Source organism: Hippocampus guttulatus, chromosome 22 (genome assembly GCF_054856545.1).
Source record: "Hippocampus guttulatus isolate MCC_2025c chromosome 22, RoL_Hgut_1.0, whole genome shotgun sequence".
In the NCBI taxonomy this organism is placed as follows: domain Eukaryota; kingdom Metazoa; phylum Chordata; class Actinopteri; order Syngnathiformes; family Syngnathidae; genus Hippocampus; species Hippocampus guttulatus.
Window position 1 is genome coordinate 2,378,997 of NC_141282.1, and position 15,742 is coordinate 2,394,738.

The following is a 15,742-nucleotide window of genomic DNA, read 5'->3' on the forward strand; positions in this document are numbered from 1 at the left end:
ACTGTAGTAACCGCTGTGCCTGAAAGGGTTAAAATACTCCATACTTTTTTTTCTAAATAGGATATATTTAATATTGATGCCACTATGTAAATTTTGAGTAGGACTGATTACCATGAGATAAAATATTTTAATAATACACTATCATATATAAACCTGAACAGGATCGTAACCTGAACAACAAAAACCTTTCATCCCCCCCCCCCAAAAAAAGAGTGACCTGGATTATGGATTTTCTTTTGATCAATTGGGAAATGATGAGCTATTAAAAAAATAAAAAATACTGATGCAAAGCAAAAAACAAATCACAGCAACCGGCCCTTGTTATAGAGGAACTTTGAATTTAATCGGACATTAATTACAGGATGTACACGGTGTTTCATTGAAACAAGAATGTAACACTGCCCTCTTTGCCCCCCTGAGGCCCATAGACGGTTCGACAAACTCTCCAACCTGGGGGGGGGGGGGTGTTGTGGGGGGCGGGGTCAGAAAGGGGTACAAGGCGGCTTTTACGTTCTCAGTGGCCTCGACAATAGAACAGAATTTGCACAAAATCAACAGTAGCACATTTCAGTCTTGACAGATGAACATGTAAAGCATTGTCTTTGTCGAACAAATTCATTACAAATTTCCCCAGTGTGGGTTTTGTTTGTTTTACAGCTCCAATGCATTATTCCCCCATTAACAACAACATAAAAAGCATATATTCAGTTGAACTCAATAGATATATATATATATACATATTTATACAGATACAATATTATATAAATATAGTAAAATATTTTAAATTACATTGATTTTCACGGTCTTCCATAACAGGATGTTGGACAACAACAGTTTGGTGTTGAGTTAGTGTTGGAAGCACAGTGCGCCGCTATTTGTGGTATGCTTGCTTGCCAGCGTGACATTTTTGTTTTTGCAAGTTTGACAGGCGTTTTTTTTTTTTTTTCCGACCATGCTATGTGGTCAAATTCAAAGTATTCTCCCAAAAAGAAATTTAAAAAAAAACATTTTTTTTGGCCTCCTCTTCCTCAGACATGTGCGCGCTACTTCAATATCAGCAGGATCTTAAAAGAGTACAGTTTTTTTGGTTTTAAATAAGAGTCCAGTGAGTTACTCTGCAGCTCCCAGTGTTGTATGCTATAAAAAAAAAGGCAGGTTTGTGTTGTCTTTTGCTCTTTTTGTGTACAAGGAAAGGTCACAAATACTGAGTGGGCGGCGTCATAGGCCCACGTCTGTGTATGGAAAACAAGTCTGGGTTTTCCAACGGTGTGCTGAACAATAAGTGCTTTTCAGTACAGTATACAAATTTGCTCGATTAACAGTTATACGTTTGGCAAAACAAAACAAAAGTTCCGATGAGGCTGGACAAAGTCTAGTTCGCACCGTTTTGTTAGCAGGACTTGTCGACGTGTGAGGTCACAGCCGCACTTGCGCAAAAAATAAAAAGAAAACCGTACCTGAGTGTCAGCTGCTAATAGTTGTTGTTTTTTTTTTGTTTGTTTGCTTTCAACTCTCCCGACGACCTCAAACTGTATCTCATCGTTGCTTTGAGGCACGTTAAATTTTTCAATTGTACCAGAACTACAAAAAAAAAAACAAGAACATTAAGGGTAAAAGACAAAGACGTTATATGGAGGACCCTCTATTAAAAGGGGGCGTGGAGGGGGCGGGGCACCAAACTTGTGGTGTGAAAAAACAGCAAACTGTACAAGTCCGGGTATACATTCTCTTGGAATGGCGTAGTCTCTCTCAGTCAAAGCCAAGCATCAAAAGTCTTTGTTTCCAAAATTTGATCTTCATTAGTTTGGTGACTTCAATCCGGCCCTTAGTGTCCGTCGGGGTGCTCCGCGGTGGCATTACGGACCCAGTCGAGGATGATGAGGCTCATGCTGCCGATCATGACCACGAAACCGCACAGGAGGAAGGCGGTGGCCTGAGGGCGAGGAAGAGACAAACAAATCCAGTTGAGCTTGTTTGCACGGGCGTATAAAGGAACAACGAAGGAAAATTTGCAAACCTACCCCGATTTTTTGCATGGATTTCATCGACTCTTTCTTGACCAGTTTGATGTAGAAAGCCGAGGGTAAGATGAAGATAAGCATTGCTGCGGCAGATGCACCTGTGCAAGCAAAAATAGATTTAGAATTCAAGTACAAAATTTACAACATTCAAGTCATTTTTGTACACCAGGATTTTTTGTGGCATAAAATGCGAGACCAAACTTGCCACTATTAACGTGACCTATGACCTGAACAACTCATTGAAAAAAAAATGAACAAGTGAGATAATTTTCAACTCATGTTAAGTGGAAATCAGTCAGCATACATCTCCCACATTTCAAAGTACCTCTGATAAACTTCAACAAAGTTCAGATGTTCTAGTAGGCTTTTCCTGACGTTCTTTGTCTGAGTACTTTATTGTATTTTTTTTCCCCAAAACTCACCGATGAAGCCGAAAATGTCCCTAATGGTGGGCACGAAGATGACCAGGATGTTGGTACTGGCCAGCAGTACTACAGTTATGATAGTGTGGCGGACCCAGCTGAACTTGGAAGCGCACAGGAACTGGTTGATGGAGGTTCTGATCTGCAGGAAGATGAGATGTGTTCACTGGAGTCCAAAAACTGAACAATAGGTTTTAGTTTACTTAAAAAAAAAAAAAAAAAGACACTTACAGGGAAGAGTACCACGGGTACGGTGAGGGTGACGGCGGTGAGCACAGCCAGGCGAACTATCAGCAAGATCACGTCGAATTTGTAGAACTTGGAGTAGGTGTGCAGCAGCTCGGGTTCCACGTGCACTGGGGGGGAAGAGAAAGCGGCAAAAGAGGGAGATTAATTACGGTCATCTCCATGGGCTTCTATGGCACGTCATTAATAATACATACTTATTTGAGTCGTAAAAGAGACACAAAAAAAGCCAAATCAGCAGAGTATGGATTAAACCATGGATTATATTTCAAAACAAGCAAGACACTCACTTGAACATTTGTAGCGCATTGTAGAGTGTTATCAGTTATCAACTTTAACTTAATTGGTCCAAAAACTATGATTCATTCGCTAAAAATCATGCATCTGTCCATCTATGCCGTGCTCTTCCACTAGAGGGCAGAAGGTACAATAGAAAATGTTTGGCGTTCAGCTCGATAGGACAGTCGTGGGTGAATTATGACTAAAATCACCATCAAGCTCGATAATCATTTTTGTTAAGTGGGGGTTTCCCAAGTAAAATAATAAAGGTAAGGAAACATTGCTCTTAGTACACGTGACGACACTTGAGCTTTTTGTTCCGCAGACATTTCTATCTTGCATAACCAGCTTGAGCGATTATGTACCGTCTCCTTGGCGTTAAACAGGAACGCAAATAGTACTGCCGTATGTTGGCATCAGGTGTCCTTTTTCACATTGTTGCGTAACTCTTTGCCTCAGAATCTGGCTGGTTGCACTGTCATAGTCGTTTTATTTAATTTGGATTGACGAGGCTGCTTCCCTTCAACTTTGGACATATGGTATTTGGGACGTTGACCTTTTGTTACGTTTAGCCTGGCATTAATTAACTTCCCGTTGGAAGCGCTGAAAAATACATTATGTCCTACTCTAGTTTACATCGTAGGATACGTTATTATACTCGTATATCGCCATTTGAATGGTATTTCGAATCTTTAAAGTCCAAACGCACAGCTGATTCCACAAGTCCCCGATTCGACTGCGAAAACTCGACTTCGTTTTGTGTCGTTAGCCTCTGCGGGGCTGTTCGCTTCGATTGGTAACTTACTCATTATTGCTAGATGTAGTGCGTTTAAAACGAATTTAAGGAGATAATTATGACACAAGGAGTATTTATATATTCGTGGTTATTTGTTTATCGCAGTGGTGTCTTGGCGAAAAAACGTCGGCTTGCTAGCTCATTAGCTCATCCGTCGTAATGTATGTCGACGGAATTTATTTGATACTTTTTAGTAATGTGATGCTTTAGGTGAAATGAATATGGGTATTAATAGGGAAGAAGAATTTATACTGCTAAAAATAACAGTCCTCGTAGTCTCATTAATAATGTTTAAATAGTACAGTGGACCAGCTTGCTAATTAGAAAAACTGGTTTTCTCAAGGGTAAAATGGTGACAAGTGTTTGCAAACAGCATATTCCACTATTGGTTTTCTTAAACAAAACAATGAAACAAAAAAAGCGAAGTTAACTGTGTCCCTTACACCCGCGTTGCATCAAAACAGGCCATGAATCTTTTATAATTACGGTCAATAAGATTTTTTTTTTTACAAATTGAAGAAATGTGATCCATTTTCCCCTTAAAATTGAATTCCGTCTGTATAAGCTAATATGTTGCCTGCACACATGTTCACCCCACTGGAGCAACTCACCATTGAAGGTCAGGTATCCAAATAGGGCCGCCAGGAGGTACATGACGAACATGGCCAAGAAGGACACGTTGGCAACTCCTTGCATCCTTCTCTGGGAACGGCTGCACCGACGGGAGAGAAAAAGGGCCATGTTTTAAACAATTTTTGATAACAAGAACAAAGCGACCTGTATGGTCAGATAAGGGAGCAGCTGTGGTTTTTGCAACTCGGCGTGAAAAGAAACGTACTCTTTGAGCTCCTCGTACATGGGCAGGATAGCTGGGTGGCACACAAAGGCGAAGGTCAGGATGGGAACAGCGTAGACAGTCTAGGGAGGAGAGAACAAAAAGCATATTCAAAACTCCTGTCTAAAATCTCGACGTAGGTTTACTTGTTTATCCCCTTTGTACCTGAGAGTTGAAGACAAAGTATTTTGGTGTGCAGGCATCATCACTGTAGTCTTCTGTGGGAGCGTTGTTGGGAGACACAGTGGTGTTGGGTTTACTCGAGGTCTCATTCACAGCGTTGATATCAGGAAGCGGGCACGGCATCTGGAACTTCTTGATGATCACCTGCAGAAACAAATCATTATTTTTGGTATGACCCGGGTGTAAAGGTTCAAAGCCATTTTGTGTGTGAGTCATAAATAACGCTTTTGTTTATGTGATTTCCAGCTTGGAAAAAAAAGATGTGGTTTCTGTGGAATGGGGAAACGTTACGTTTTCTACTCACCACAATGAGGAAGAAGACCATGCACAGGAGCGACAGTCCGCTGGTGTATCCAAGGTAACCTAATGAAGCAAAGGAGATCACCGGCTTTAAAAACAAAAAAATCTTAGACTGCCGACTTGGTTTCATCAATTTGATAATGATACTTACCTAAGTTCCTGAGCAGCGAAAGGGGCAAAATAATGAAGAGTGACACAAGCAGCACCAGGTAGTCTCCGTTAGTGTACCATTCACTGGAAAACACAGAAAAAAACCCACATTAGTCACCATTTCCTGCAGTATGAAAAAGGAATAGATCTTAAACCTTAAACGCAACTGGATTGCGCTAAAAAGTTAAATACAACTGAACTGTACTTAGGCAGCAATTCTTTCACGTGTCACTAGAGGGCGTGTGCCCAGATGTATGCGCAAATGCATCTGCGAGCAAAAATTGACGTGGCTGCGAGGCAAGGTTGCGCCGAGTGAGCCAGCCAATTCCACACACACACATACACACACACACACACACACACACACACACACACGCGCGCGCCCTTGTCTCCATGCGGCAGCAGCTGCAGATGACTAAAAGGGCTCTTTGAAGGACCACTTGGAAAGAGGCCACTCCTCCTGCCACTTAGCCATGTGCCCCCTTCACCTTAAAGTGCGCACAAGCTGTCCTTTCACCTGTTTAATATTTCGTCATTTCTGTTTATAAATTAGTTCATCGGGGAGAAAGCAGCATTTTGCCTGACTGTTCCATTTGTTCAGTTTTGATGACGTCTACATCAGCAGTGGTGTAGAAATGAACTGGATTTTCTCGATTCGTGATTCCTAACCACAATGTTGAAATTGTTTAATTTCAAATAATGGATCATTGTTTTTTTTATTATTATTATTTTTTTAATTTACTGTAAAAAAAGTATATATTTCTACCTGTGCCAGGAGCATATTGATTCCTGCTCTTCCACTTAAAAAAAAATATTTCGAAACAATAGCTGATGATAATGAACTAAATTTAGGTGTGTGGTTTTTGGTGCCAAACTGTGGGGGAAAAAAAAGCTACTCACCCATTACTTCCTGTAAAAGCCTGAATGACAATTGGCAGCTCGTACTTGACGATGTAGAGGTAGCTTGACATGGCTGCAATGATAAAAATAAAACATTCAAAAAAAAGATGTAGCCTCCAAGTGAAAGGATTCCAAGATGCATTTAGCGTGCTCAAATATTTGCCACATGATTGAATTTTCCGCGCAATTGGCACATGCTTGTGGAGTGACTCAAGTTATTCCTGGAAGTTGCTGCCCCCTCACCCCACCCGCACTCCTTTTTTCCCCGACGCCATTAAGACGGTGATTGTGCCACCACGCTCACCTCCGATGTTCTGCATGGTGATGGAGCAGGAAGCGGCCAGTTTGCCGGGCATCCCGAAGGCTTTGTAGCCCAGCTGCTCGTACACCAGCGCGCCTGGAAAGACAATCGGAGTAGGCGGATTTAAAAAAAAAAAAAAAAAAAAGGAAGTGGTCGGGGTGTGACGTCTGGATTGCGAACTGCGGACTCACCTCCTTCATTGGCCGTCTTGAGGAGCAAATGCACGGAATACAACGAGAAGATGGCGACGGCCACAAGGAGGATGCTGGAAGGGGATATTTAGCGCAATGCGTTAAAAATTCGTTTTCTATGCGTTCGTACATCTATTTTAGTATCTTTTGCGTGACTCTGGCTTGTTCTTAATTTTGATTTATGCGTCGGCATACGGTGTAGACCGACAGTGAGTCATATTAGCATCGCTGGAGTCTTCCCGTATTGGTATCCTCTTGCGCATCTTCATGTGCCCCCGGGGGTATTAATAGGATATGGAAATTAATCTACAGGTCACTTGAGAAGGCACAGCTTCCCCAGTGGGATGTGACCATCTTTAGATTGTGCGCAAGGGGTGGAAATTTTCTAGTAAATTTCCGTGGGAAGTGAAGCTGGACGTCAGTGCGAACTAGATACCTCTCCTTGCCCGCATATGAGGGCATTGCCGTACTCGGTCAATTTAGTTTTTCACTTGACTCAAGCGGGAGCAGATCTGAAGCTAGTCAGCATTACACGAAAACAGTGTTTCTTAAAGTCCTGTGCTCATACCACTCGTGGAAGTTGGGGTCCCTCTTGTGGTTCGCCAAAGAATAATAATTTCTGAAGAGTAGTTCAGTTGTGTTTAACTTTTTTGTCCAAAACATTTGCGTTTTGGAACTCTTTGTTTTTAAACTTGTATTGAGGTCCAATTTTTTTTTTTAACTTTGATGTGCAATGCATTTTAATTGAATTATTTCCTACAATGAAGCCTATTGTCAATATTCAAACTGTGCTCAATGGTGCGGTGGCTTAAAAAGTGATATTAAATATACCCAAAAGTTATACATTTTGAAACAGCGTCTCATGCTGTTGAATGGAGAAGTGTCTCCAAATTTTTGTCTGGTCATGCTCTTGGGTATAAAACAACATTTTTTTGATGAGCGCTTAGGCCTACTACACTACTTTATTATAACATGGGCCATAGTGTTTGTAGTTGGTAATATAATTTTTTATAGATTTTTTTTTTGGTGGTGCTTTTTGTCACAAGCTTCACAAGCACTGTCATAAATTTGCCGAGTCATTCACTGCCATCGCTCCCAGTTCCAATGCAAATCCGGCATCGGTCACCTTCAAAACCAAAGGTCGCAACTTTGAAACTTCCTCCCTGAATTTTGCAACCGTATTTGTACCTGCTGTTATATAGCACGCTTGATCCTATTGCATCAGCCCCTTTTTTGTAATCCCTGCCACACCACGCCCTGACAGATAGCCGTCTTTACTCGCATTCATTCTCTCAACCGGATTAGCCCGTGCTCGAGATGTGGCCACTCCCTTTGTTTGTAAATTGACGCACGAGGAAATAACACGCTGCTTCTCCCTGCTTGTTCAAATCCAAAACGAGATGTCCCAACGGTGCCTTTCCCAAAATTGTATCTTGTGCAAACATGGTAGTGAGTCATCGTTACACACGTTTGCACTGATCTGTGCTCTCAGAGTCAAGCACCTGCACTTGCACTGAGCCGTGACCTTGACGCCTACGAAAACCATTGTTCAAAAAAAAAAAAAAAAAAAAGCTTACACAAAATGTAATTTCCTACTTTTGATGGCAAAAAAGAGTTTAGAAAAGTCAGATACTTACACAAATAGCGCAATGCCAGTGTTGGCCATGGCGTAGGATAGACCCAAGATGCCGCTCCCCATGATGGCGTTGCCCAGGTTGAAGACGGACATGCCAAAGGAGGCATTGCCTTGGATCTGTGGAAAGAAAGAAAACCTCCCAAAATTAGAAAAAAACCCCCAAAATGCGGAGTCTTAGCTTTTAACTCATTCACTCCCAAAGACGTATTTAAACGTCTTTTCAGACTTGGTCCAGAATTGGCTGGTACTGAATGAGTTAACATTGAAAAGTCAGAAACGAGTCTTACATATTCCGTCTCATACTTCTTCTTGCCAGAGTTTTTGTCCGGGAGGAAGTTCTCACTCTCCGGATCTAAGTCCGCGTATTGCCTTTAAAGGACGAAAAAAAGACATTTCATTCACACAGATGCTTGGATATGATTTATTTGTTGCGTTTTGAAAGTCTTCCTCACTCATTAAGCGGGACCTTCCTCGGGCAGTCGGGATAGTTGTAGTCGTTGCTGTTGGTGCTGCTGTTGTCGTCTTCACGAGACAAACGGCTCATCTCGGTTTGTTTCATGCTGCCGGGGGAAGAAATGATTCATTTGATTCCAATCGTGCACACCCCCCCCCCCCCCCTCCCCTCAGTGGTCTGGGAATAATCAATATTACAGTGTGCCCGCTCGCTGCTGGGTCATGTGACTTATCGGCGAAGGGAGGGGGAAGGAAGAAGAGCGCGGGGGAGGGGTGAAGGGGGGCTGTGGGTGGGTTGGGTTGACGCACCGGCAGTGGAAAAATACCAGACCGGCATCTGAGTTCACCTCAGCCCGCTCAATGACAAAAAGCCGCAGTGTAGATTATTTTTTTTGCACAAAATTAATTTGAAAGCATAACCTAAAAATTAAAAAAAAAAACATTCCAGGGCGTGTCAAGTCCTTTTCAGCACATAATACCGATGCAAATTGCAACGTGGTGACTCAACCAATCAAATTAATTTCATCTTCAGAAAAGGACGTATTCTATATTTAGTTTTTCAAAGTGCCCAGACGCGCAACCCACCCAAATAGGCCACAAACGGTGCGCCCAGATCATTTTAATCACATTACGTGGAATGACCGACTCCAGTGGAAACAATGGCACGTGTTGTCCCTTTTTATGGGCATGGCCCTGGTCCTTTTTCTTTTTTTTTCCCTAACCCACTTGAAAAACCACAACCTTTTTTTTTTTCCCAAGCATGCATTATAACGCGTATTAAGTCATGTCTGCAGAGTGTGTCATCATTCAAACACCGCAGAATCACCGACCTCTTTTTTTTAAAATTAATTTGTTGACCGAGTAATAGATGAGAGGTATTCAAATGGGAAATCAAAATTTTCCTCACTGGTCTCATTCAAAATGATGCAAAAATGAAATAATAATAATGACTGAAAGTAAACCAACAGTGTCAGTGAATGAGTTTGTTATTAAAAACATTTGATTTCATGAATATTTTAAACCGGCATCTTTCTTCCTCTGGCTTTTCTTCCTGTTAGAGGCATGGCATGCCGGCATTCTTACCTTTTGAGCGAAGATGACAGGATGTCCTGTAAAATCCCTTTCCAAAAAATTAAAAATAAAAAAATCCGGCAGACTTGATCAGATTGATGACACCAAAAAAAAGACTCCAAAAGCTGTCTGATCCTCAGGAAAAATTTTTTAATTAAAAACAAACTAATCTGTATGTTAGGTTATAAACAGAAAAAACTGACAAGACAACACGAATCAAAACAAAGCGAATCGCGAAAATTGACTCTTCGAATACACAGTGGAAACTGAGGTTTTCAAATTTAACCCAATTTTCCCCCCCAAAAATACGTTGCGCACCAAAAAGGCATGGGTGTTCAGCTAAAGCGAGGGATGTGGAGTCACCCTTTATAAAGCATTGCATCAGCCGCCTCGAAACAGTGGAGGAGGCGGGAGGGTGAGGGAGGGAGGGAGGGGGGAAAAAGGAGGGGGGGCGACTGGGCTCAGAAGAAGGGGAGGAGGCGCTTTACGCACGGCTGATGACGTTGCTTCTGTATACAAACAGAACACACTGTGACCTGGAGACACTCCCCTTTTGGAAAATGATAGGAATGCTGGAGTGTACTTTTACACAATGATGTTCATGTGTTGAAATCATGGGTGGGGGGGGGGGGGAGAACTTCATCATTCGGATCTCGAAACTTTTTTTCGGGTTCGGTTAAGGCCATTCAGAGCCAAACGTGAAGTCGTTGTTTTTTTTTTTTGCAAGCCTAACCTACGCAGCTGCTCTTTGCTGCTTTACATGGGAAGAAGATCATGACACCTCGTCGCGTATTAAACCGCAATCGCAATTTTGAAGGAAAAACAATTGGATTCCCCGTTTCAAAATCATTCAGCTCCCGAGACGGTATCTTAACTCATTCACTCCCAAAGACGTTTTTAAACGTCTTTTCAGACTTGCGCTACAATTGCCTGGTACTGAATGAGTTTTAATTGTTATCGCAGAAATTGGACAAGAGCTTTCGGTGGAATTGGATTTCCTTAAATGAGAATTAGGTTCCAGCTCCCCCTCCCCCACAGATAGATTAGCCCTGAATTAAAGGTAACGAGTGACCCAAGAGGCCGGGGTGTCTGTCAGTCCACATTAGCCCCCCTTCCCCCCTCTCTTCAAAGCAGACCTCCCAGTCACAAGCAGATTACGCACAAACGCTGTCATGTGACATCGGTTATTCTGATCCCCATTCACACACTCTCCTCTGCTCCTCCTGAGGCTCAGGTTTCTAGAAAGCTTCCACGACTCCGGTTTCTAGTTTCTTATTGATGCAATCGAAGACTGTAAAACCGGGGGCGGGGGGGGGGGGGGGTTAATTATCAACTGGCATTTCCGCGGACAAAAGGCGACTCGTGCTAAAGCTGCGGGCTAAAATCATCATCGTAAAAATGACAATGTGATCAATTGAATCCTTGAGAATCGAGTGAGCCAACTTAAATACTTTGTTGTAATCTATGCAAATGTAAAAAAATATTCATCAATATTTGCACCATTTGTTGTCTCTCAAAACTCAAGATATGAAAACTCTCTTTTTCTAGGCGGCCCGGTGGACGAGTGGCTAGCACGTCGGCCTCACGGTGCATGTGCCTGCGTTTTCTCCGGGTACTCCGGTTTTTCTCCCACATTCCAAAACCATGCATGGCAGGGTAAGGAAACACTCCAAATTGTCCCTAGGTGTGAGCGTGGTTGTCCGTCTAGTTGTGCCCTGCGATTGGCTGGCAAACCGGTTCAGGGTGTCCCCCGCCTACTGCCCGAAGACATGACCCAATTATTTTTGTGCGTGATGATACTCTTCTATCTGCCATATTTACGACCGACCGATCACAACACAGAACCGAAAAACTTGGCCGTGAGCAAATGATGTCACAACGTCCTGTGACACCGCTCTGTGCAATTACATAATGTATGTTGTTGCAGAGACCATAACCAAACCGGAAAATCCTGTTCCTCTCATTTAGTCGTAATGATGAAGTCTAGTAAAGATGTACAGGATGAGCATGAATTATTTACATGCTCCCCCCCTTTCTTAAGTGACGTACGGTCATTGGTAAGCGATAAAGCACAATTATTAACACAAGCACAATTGTCTCCCTTGCAGCTTTTCTTGATTTTGTTGAACCCATAAACATGTATGCTTTCTGTGTATAGGCTTTTGTTTGCAGACTTTATCTGCGACACCTAAATCGGATTTAAAAAAAAAAAAACTGGAGCAGGGTCAGACTACTTGGTACCGGTCCCCTCTCACCAACATACTGTAGCACAGTGGTGGCCAACCCGCGGCTCCCGGGCTTTCACACGACAAGCGTCGAAAACGCCTCGGCAGTGGCGATGCCATTCAAACAAGGCGCTAACTACACAGAACGTACTGCGTCGGCCTATCATCAATCCCGTTACTTGATTGACATAGAGGGCAACCAATCAGATGACTGCATCACTGCTCAAGCGCAAACAATGGCGCTAAGCTAGTCAGCGAATTACCTCTGATTTTAAGACAGGGGTGCCCAATACGTCGGTCAGAATCGACCGAGAGCCAGCGAACTGGTCCCAAGTCGACCGCAAGAGTTGGGAGGAGGAAATGGGTGGGGAAAAAAAGGGTATGATGTGGCTCTTTGCAGTAACACAGTAAAAAAAATTGGCTCTTCGTCTCTGACTGGTTGGCCACCCCTGCTGTAGCAATTCACACAATTACAGAGACTCACTCACTCACAAAAGGTGAGTGAGTCAATCGCTCTCCACCCGTTCAGATTTTGCTACTCCCTTTTTGAACAACTCTGCCTTCATTTTTTTTTTTCCCATGACTGACCTCCTTGCGAGCAATACGGGGTCACAGCACAAATGCCGCGTCTGCACGCCAGAGCTAATAGTGCTGACGTTCTCTCCCCGGCGAAACAAGGCTGTCAGTCAAACGTCACATGGATGCAGAAGCCACGGATGCTGAAGGCAGCAGAAAGGCTGGCGGCGCACAACAATGCGGCTCAACTGACTTTTATGGGTGTGGCCGTGGCTTTGCATTGTCAGTGAAGCTTCAAACAAATTTGCTTCCGCAAAAAAATCATTTGGGATAGAACAATGTTTTTTTTTTTTTTCTTTAGTCCTGTGCGACAGTGCTGAAGTGAAGGCTAAATTTGTACAGTGCAAGGATTTCTCAAAGGATTTGGAGTCAGGACACTAAACAAAATGTCTGGCTGCTATTTTTCAATCCAATCCCTTTATGGTAGGAAACCAGATTAAATTCCAAAATTTAATTTAAACATGGGCGGCCCGGTAGTCCAGTGGTTAGCACGTCGGCTTCACAGTGCAGAGGTACCGGGTTCGATTCCAGCTCCGGCCTCCCTGTGTGGAGTTTGCATGTTCTCCCCGGGCCTGCGTGGGTTTTCTCCGGGTGCTCCGGTTTCCTCCCACATTCCAAAAACATGCATGGCAGGTTGATTGGACGCTCTAAATTGTCCCGAGGTGTGAGTGTGGGGGTGGATGGTTGTTCGTCTCTGTGTGCCCTGCGATTGGCTGGCAACTGATTCAGGGTGTCCCCCGCCTACTGCCCGAAGACAGCTGGGATAGGCTCCAGCACCCCCCGCGACCCTAGTGAGGATCAAGCGGTTCGGAAAATGGATGGATGGATAATTTAAACATTTAAAAATGAAAAAATATATATTTTTGAATTTTTAAATTTAAAATATTTTTAAAAATTATTATAATTTTTTTTTAGCAATAGCATTAGTATAAATGTCCACCCCTTAACTTTCGCTCGACACATTTTCCAGTTTTGTCTTTTTAGGATTTGCGCCACAGTAAATGGTTATAATTTTTAGCATCCTTGATTTATTTACGCACACACAAAAAAACAGCAAGTGGGCTAACTCCAGTTTGGTAATTTTTTTCAGGACAGTGCATCAAAATATATCTTGGTGATTTATATGACACTGATTGCACCGCGCCGGTACTTGTTTTGACAAAACAAAAAAAAAAAACCCAAAAAAAACATGGCTTTCATTTTGCCAAATCTAATGATTAGAAATCACACAAACACTTTTGTCCAGAACTGATGTCACCTTCAATTTCCCCAGTTGGATCTCGTATTCGTGACATCTAGTTTGCCCGAAAGAAAACAAACTGTAGTCCAAGGTCAAGACATCTACTCAACACTTTCACGCACCAATAATGATAACCTGTAACCCGATAATATGACCAGCTGTCCCTGAAAGGGTTAAACCAACACCGGAACCCTCAAGTGCTCAATTCACGCTAACGGTGTGGCTAGCGAGCGTGTCTTCCTTTTGATTCCATTCGCAGCCAATCACGTCCTCGACTGCAATTACGTTGCATAACCGTGCTGACCGGATAAATGCTTCCTAGCATATCATATCTCTCTCCCACCAAGACCACCCCCCCACCCCCTGCTGCATCAGCACCGATCACTTCAACCCCACCAACCACCAGCGCCACACTAACCCCAGACTGTAATACATTCTACTTCGAGCACAAAAGGCGAGGGATTTTCTTGCTTTCCAACCTTAGTCACCCTGCCCCAACTGTGATAGTTCTTGGAACACTGCGCCTCCCCGGAGGTGTTTTCGTTACAATATAGACAGCGGGGAGGTCTCCCGCTCTCCGGGCTTTATTAGGAAAATAATAGGGGTTGTTGGGTTTGTATCGCGGCAAGGGGTGGGCTAAAATGTTGAGGAAAGGTACTTTTAAGTACAGATTGAGATCGTGAACACTACCTGGACAATTGTACATATTTCTGACAAAAATTCCAGTTTTGCCCATTTGTATCCCCATATCGCGCCTCCGCGTCCGGCCACAGGAACACGCCCGCCATTTTTTTTTTTTTTCCACGAGGGACACAAAGGAGGCCGGTGGTGGGCATCAGACTGTAAAGCAAACAAGTGGCCACAGAGGAAGTAGGTTATCTTTTGGGCAACCTTGTCACGTCGCACAGCCCTCCCCTCACGCACGTACGCACACGCTCACACAGACGCTCGGATGATCCTGATGGGATGTGAATCCCACGGCCCGCTACGTAAACATTCGTTAACTAAACACGCCCGCGCGACGTAGGTGTGAATGGAGTTAAGCAAGCATCACGGGATTAGCTGCCGTGTTTTGACCCGTTGCGGGTAAACTGACATGTTGACTTCCACGCTTTGGATTTTACGTTAGGGAAATCTTAACGATACGATATGGAACAAAAATGTCACAATGTGTTCTATACCGAAAATAAAGCATTGCCTCTTGTGTGGGTGGTAGTGCTAACACGGCATTGATACAACTACTAGTACTACTTAAGACAGGACGGCAGCGTTTTAAATTTAAACCGTATTTTCCGCACTTTAAGGCGCACCCTAAAAGCATTCAATTTTCTCAAAAACCGACAGTGCACCTTTATAAATGCATCACTATTCAGATTTCTTGAACGCAGTATTTTAAATGTTGTGTAAAGCGCTTTGTTACTGCTGCAGTGGTTGTGAAAGCGCCATATAAATAAAGCTGCATTGTATTGTATTGTATTGTATTCCTTTTAGCGTAGCTCCATCTAGTGGATGCATAATGCAACCATAGCCTTTACTGTAGCTTCTGTTATATGCGCCTTCCAATGCGGTGTGCCTTAAATATGAAAACTGTTTTAAAACAGATCAGTCATTGAAGGTGCGCCTTATACTCTGAAGTGCCTTATAGTGCGGAAAATACGGTACTAAATGACACGTCTGGGAACCCACGTAAAAAAGAAATGCTTCCGTGTTTCAACTCGCAGCCCCCAACCAAATGATATCTCAGCGTGGCGCCCCAGCGGCCGCACAGCAAATCTCGCCCAGCTTTCTACATGAGTTATTAAATTAAGCTAGCCCTGTGTCCAAATGTGCCAGAGCATCTCTTGATATGCGGGCATTGCCTTAGTAATCCTCTTAGTGGTGGGAAAGTGGTTTAGCGGGCGCATTCTTTTTGACAGG

At 43.2% G+C, this 15,742-nt stretch overlaps 1 protein-coding gene across 1 annotated transcript; it reads right to left on the reverse strand.

Annotated features, from left to right (window-relative positions):
• Positions 1-316: 316 nt before the first annotated feature.
• slc38a2 (solute carrier family 38 member 2) lies at positions 317-10,151 on the reverse strand. The gene is made up of 16 exons (XM_086102918.1): positions 9,797-10,151; positions 8,713-8,820; positions 8,548-8,629; positions 8,262-8,377; positions 6,625-6,698; positions 6,437-6,529; positions 6,133-6,205; positions 5,234-5,316; positions 5,087-5,145; positions 4,765-4,926; positions 4,603-4,682; positions 4,376-4,476; positions 2,675-2,799; positions 2,444-2,585; positions 2,022-2,119; positions 317-1,933 (listed from the first exon to the last, which is right to left on the reverse strand). Exons 2-16 carry the CDS (start codon positions 8,817-8,819, stop codon positions 1,826-1,828), a joined length of 1,503 nt encoding a protein of 500 aa, XP_085959044.1. The 5' UTR covers position 8,820; positions 9,797-10,151; the 3' UTR covers positions 317-1,825.
• Between the last annotated feature and the right edge of the window lie 5,591 nt (positions 10,152-15,742).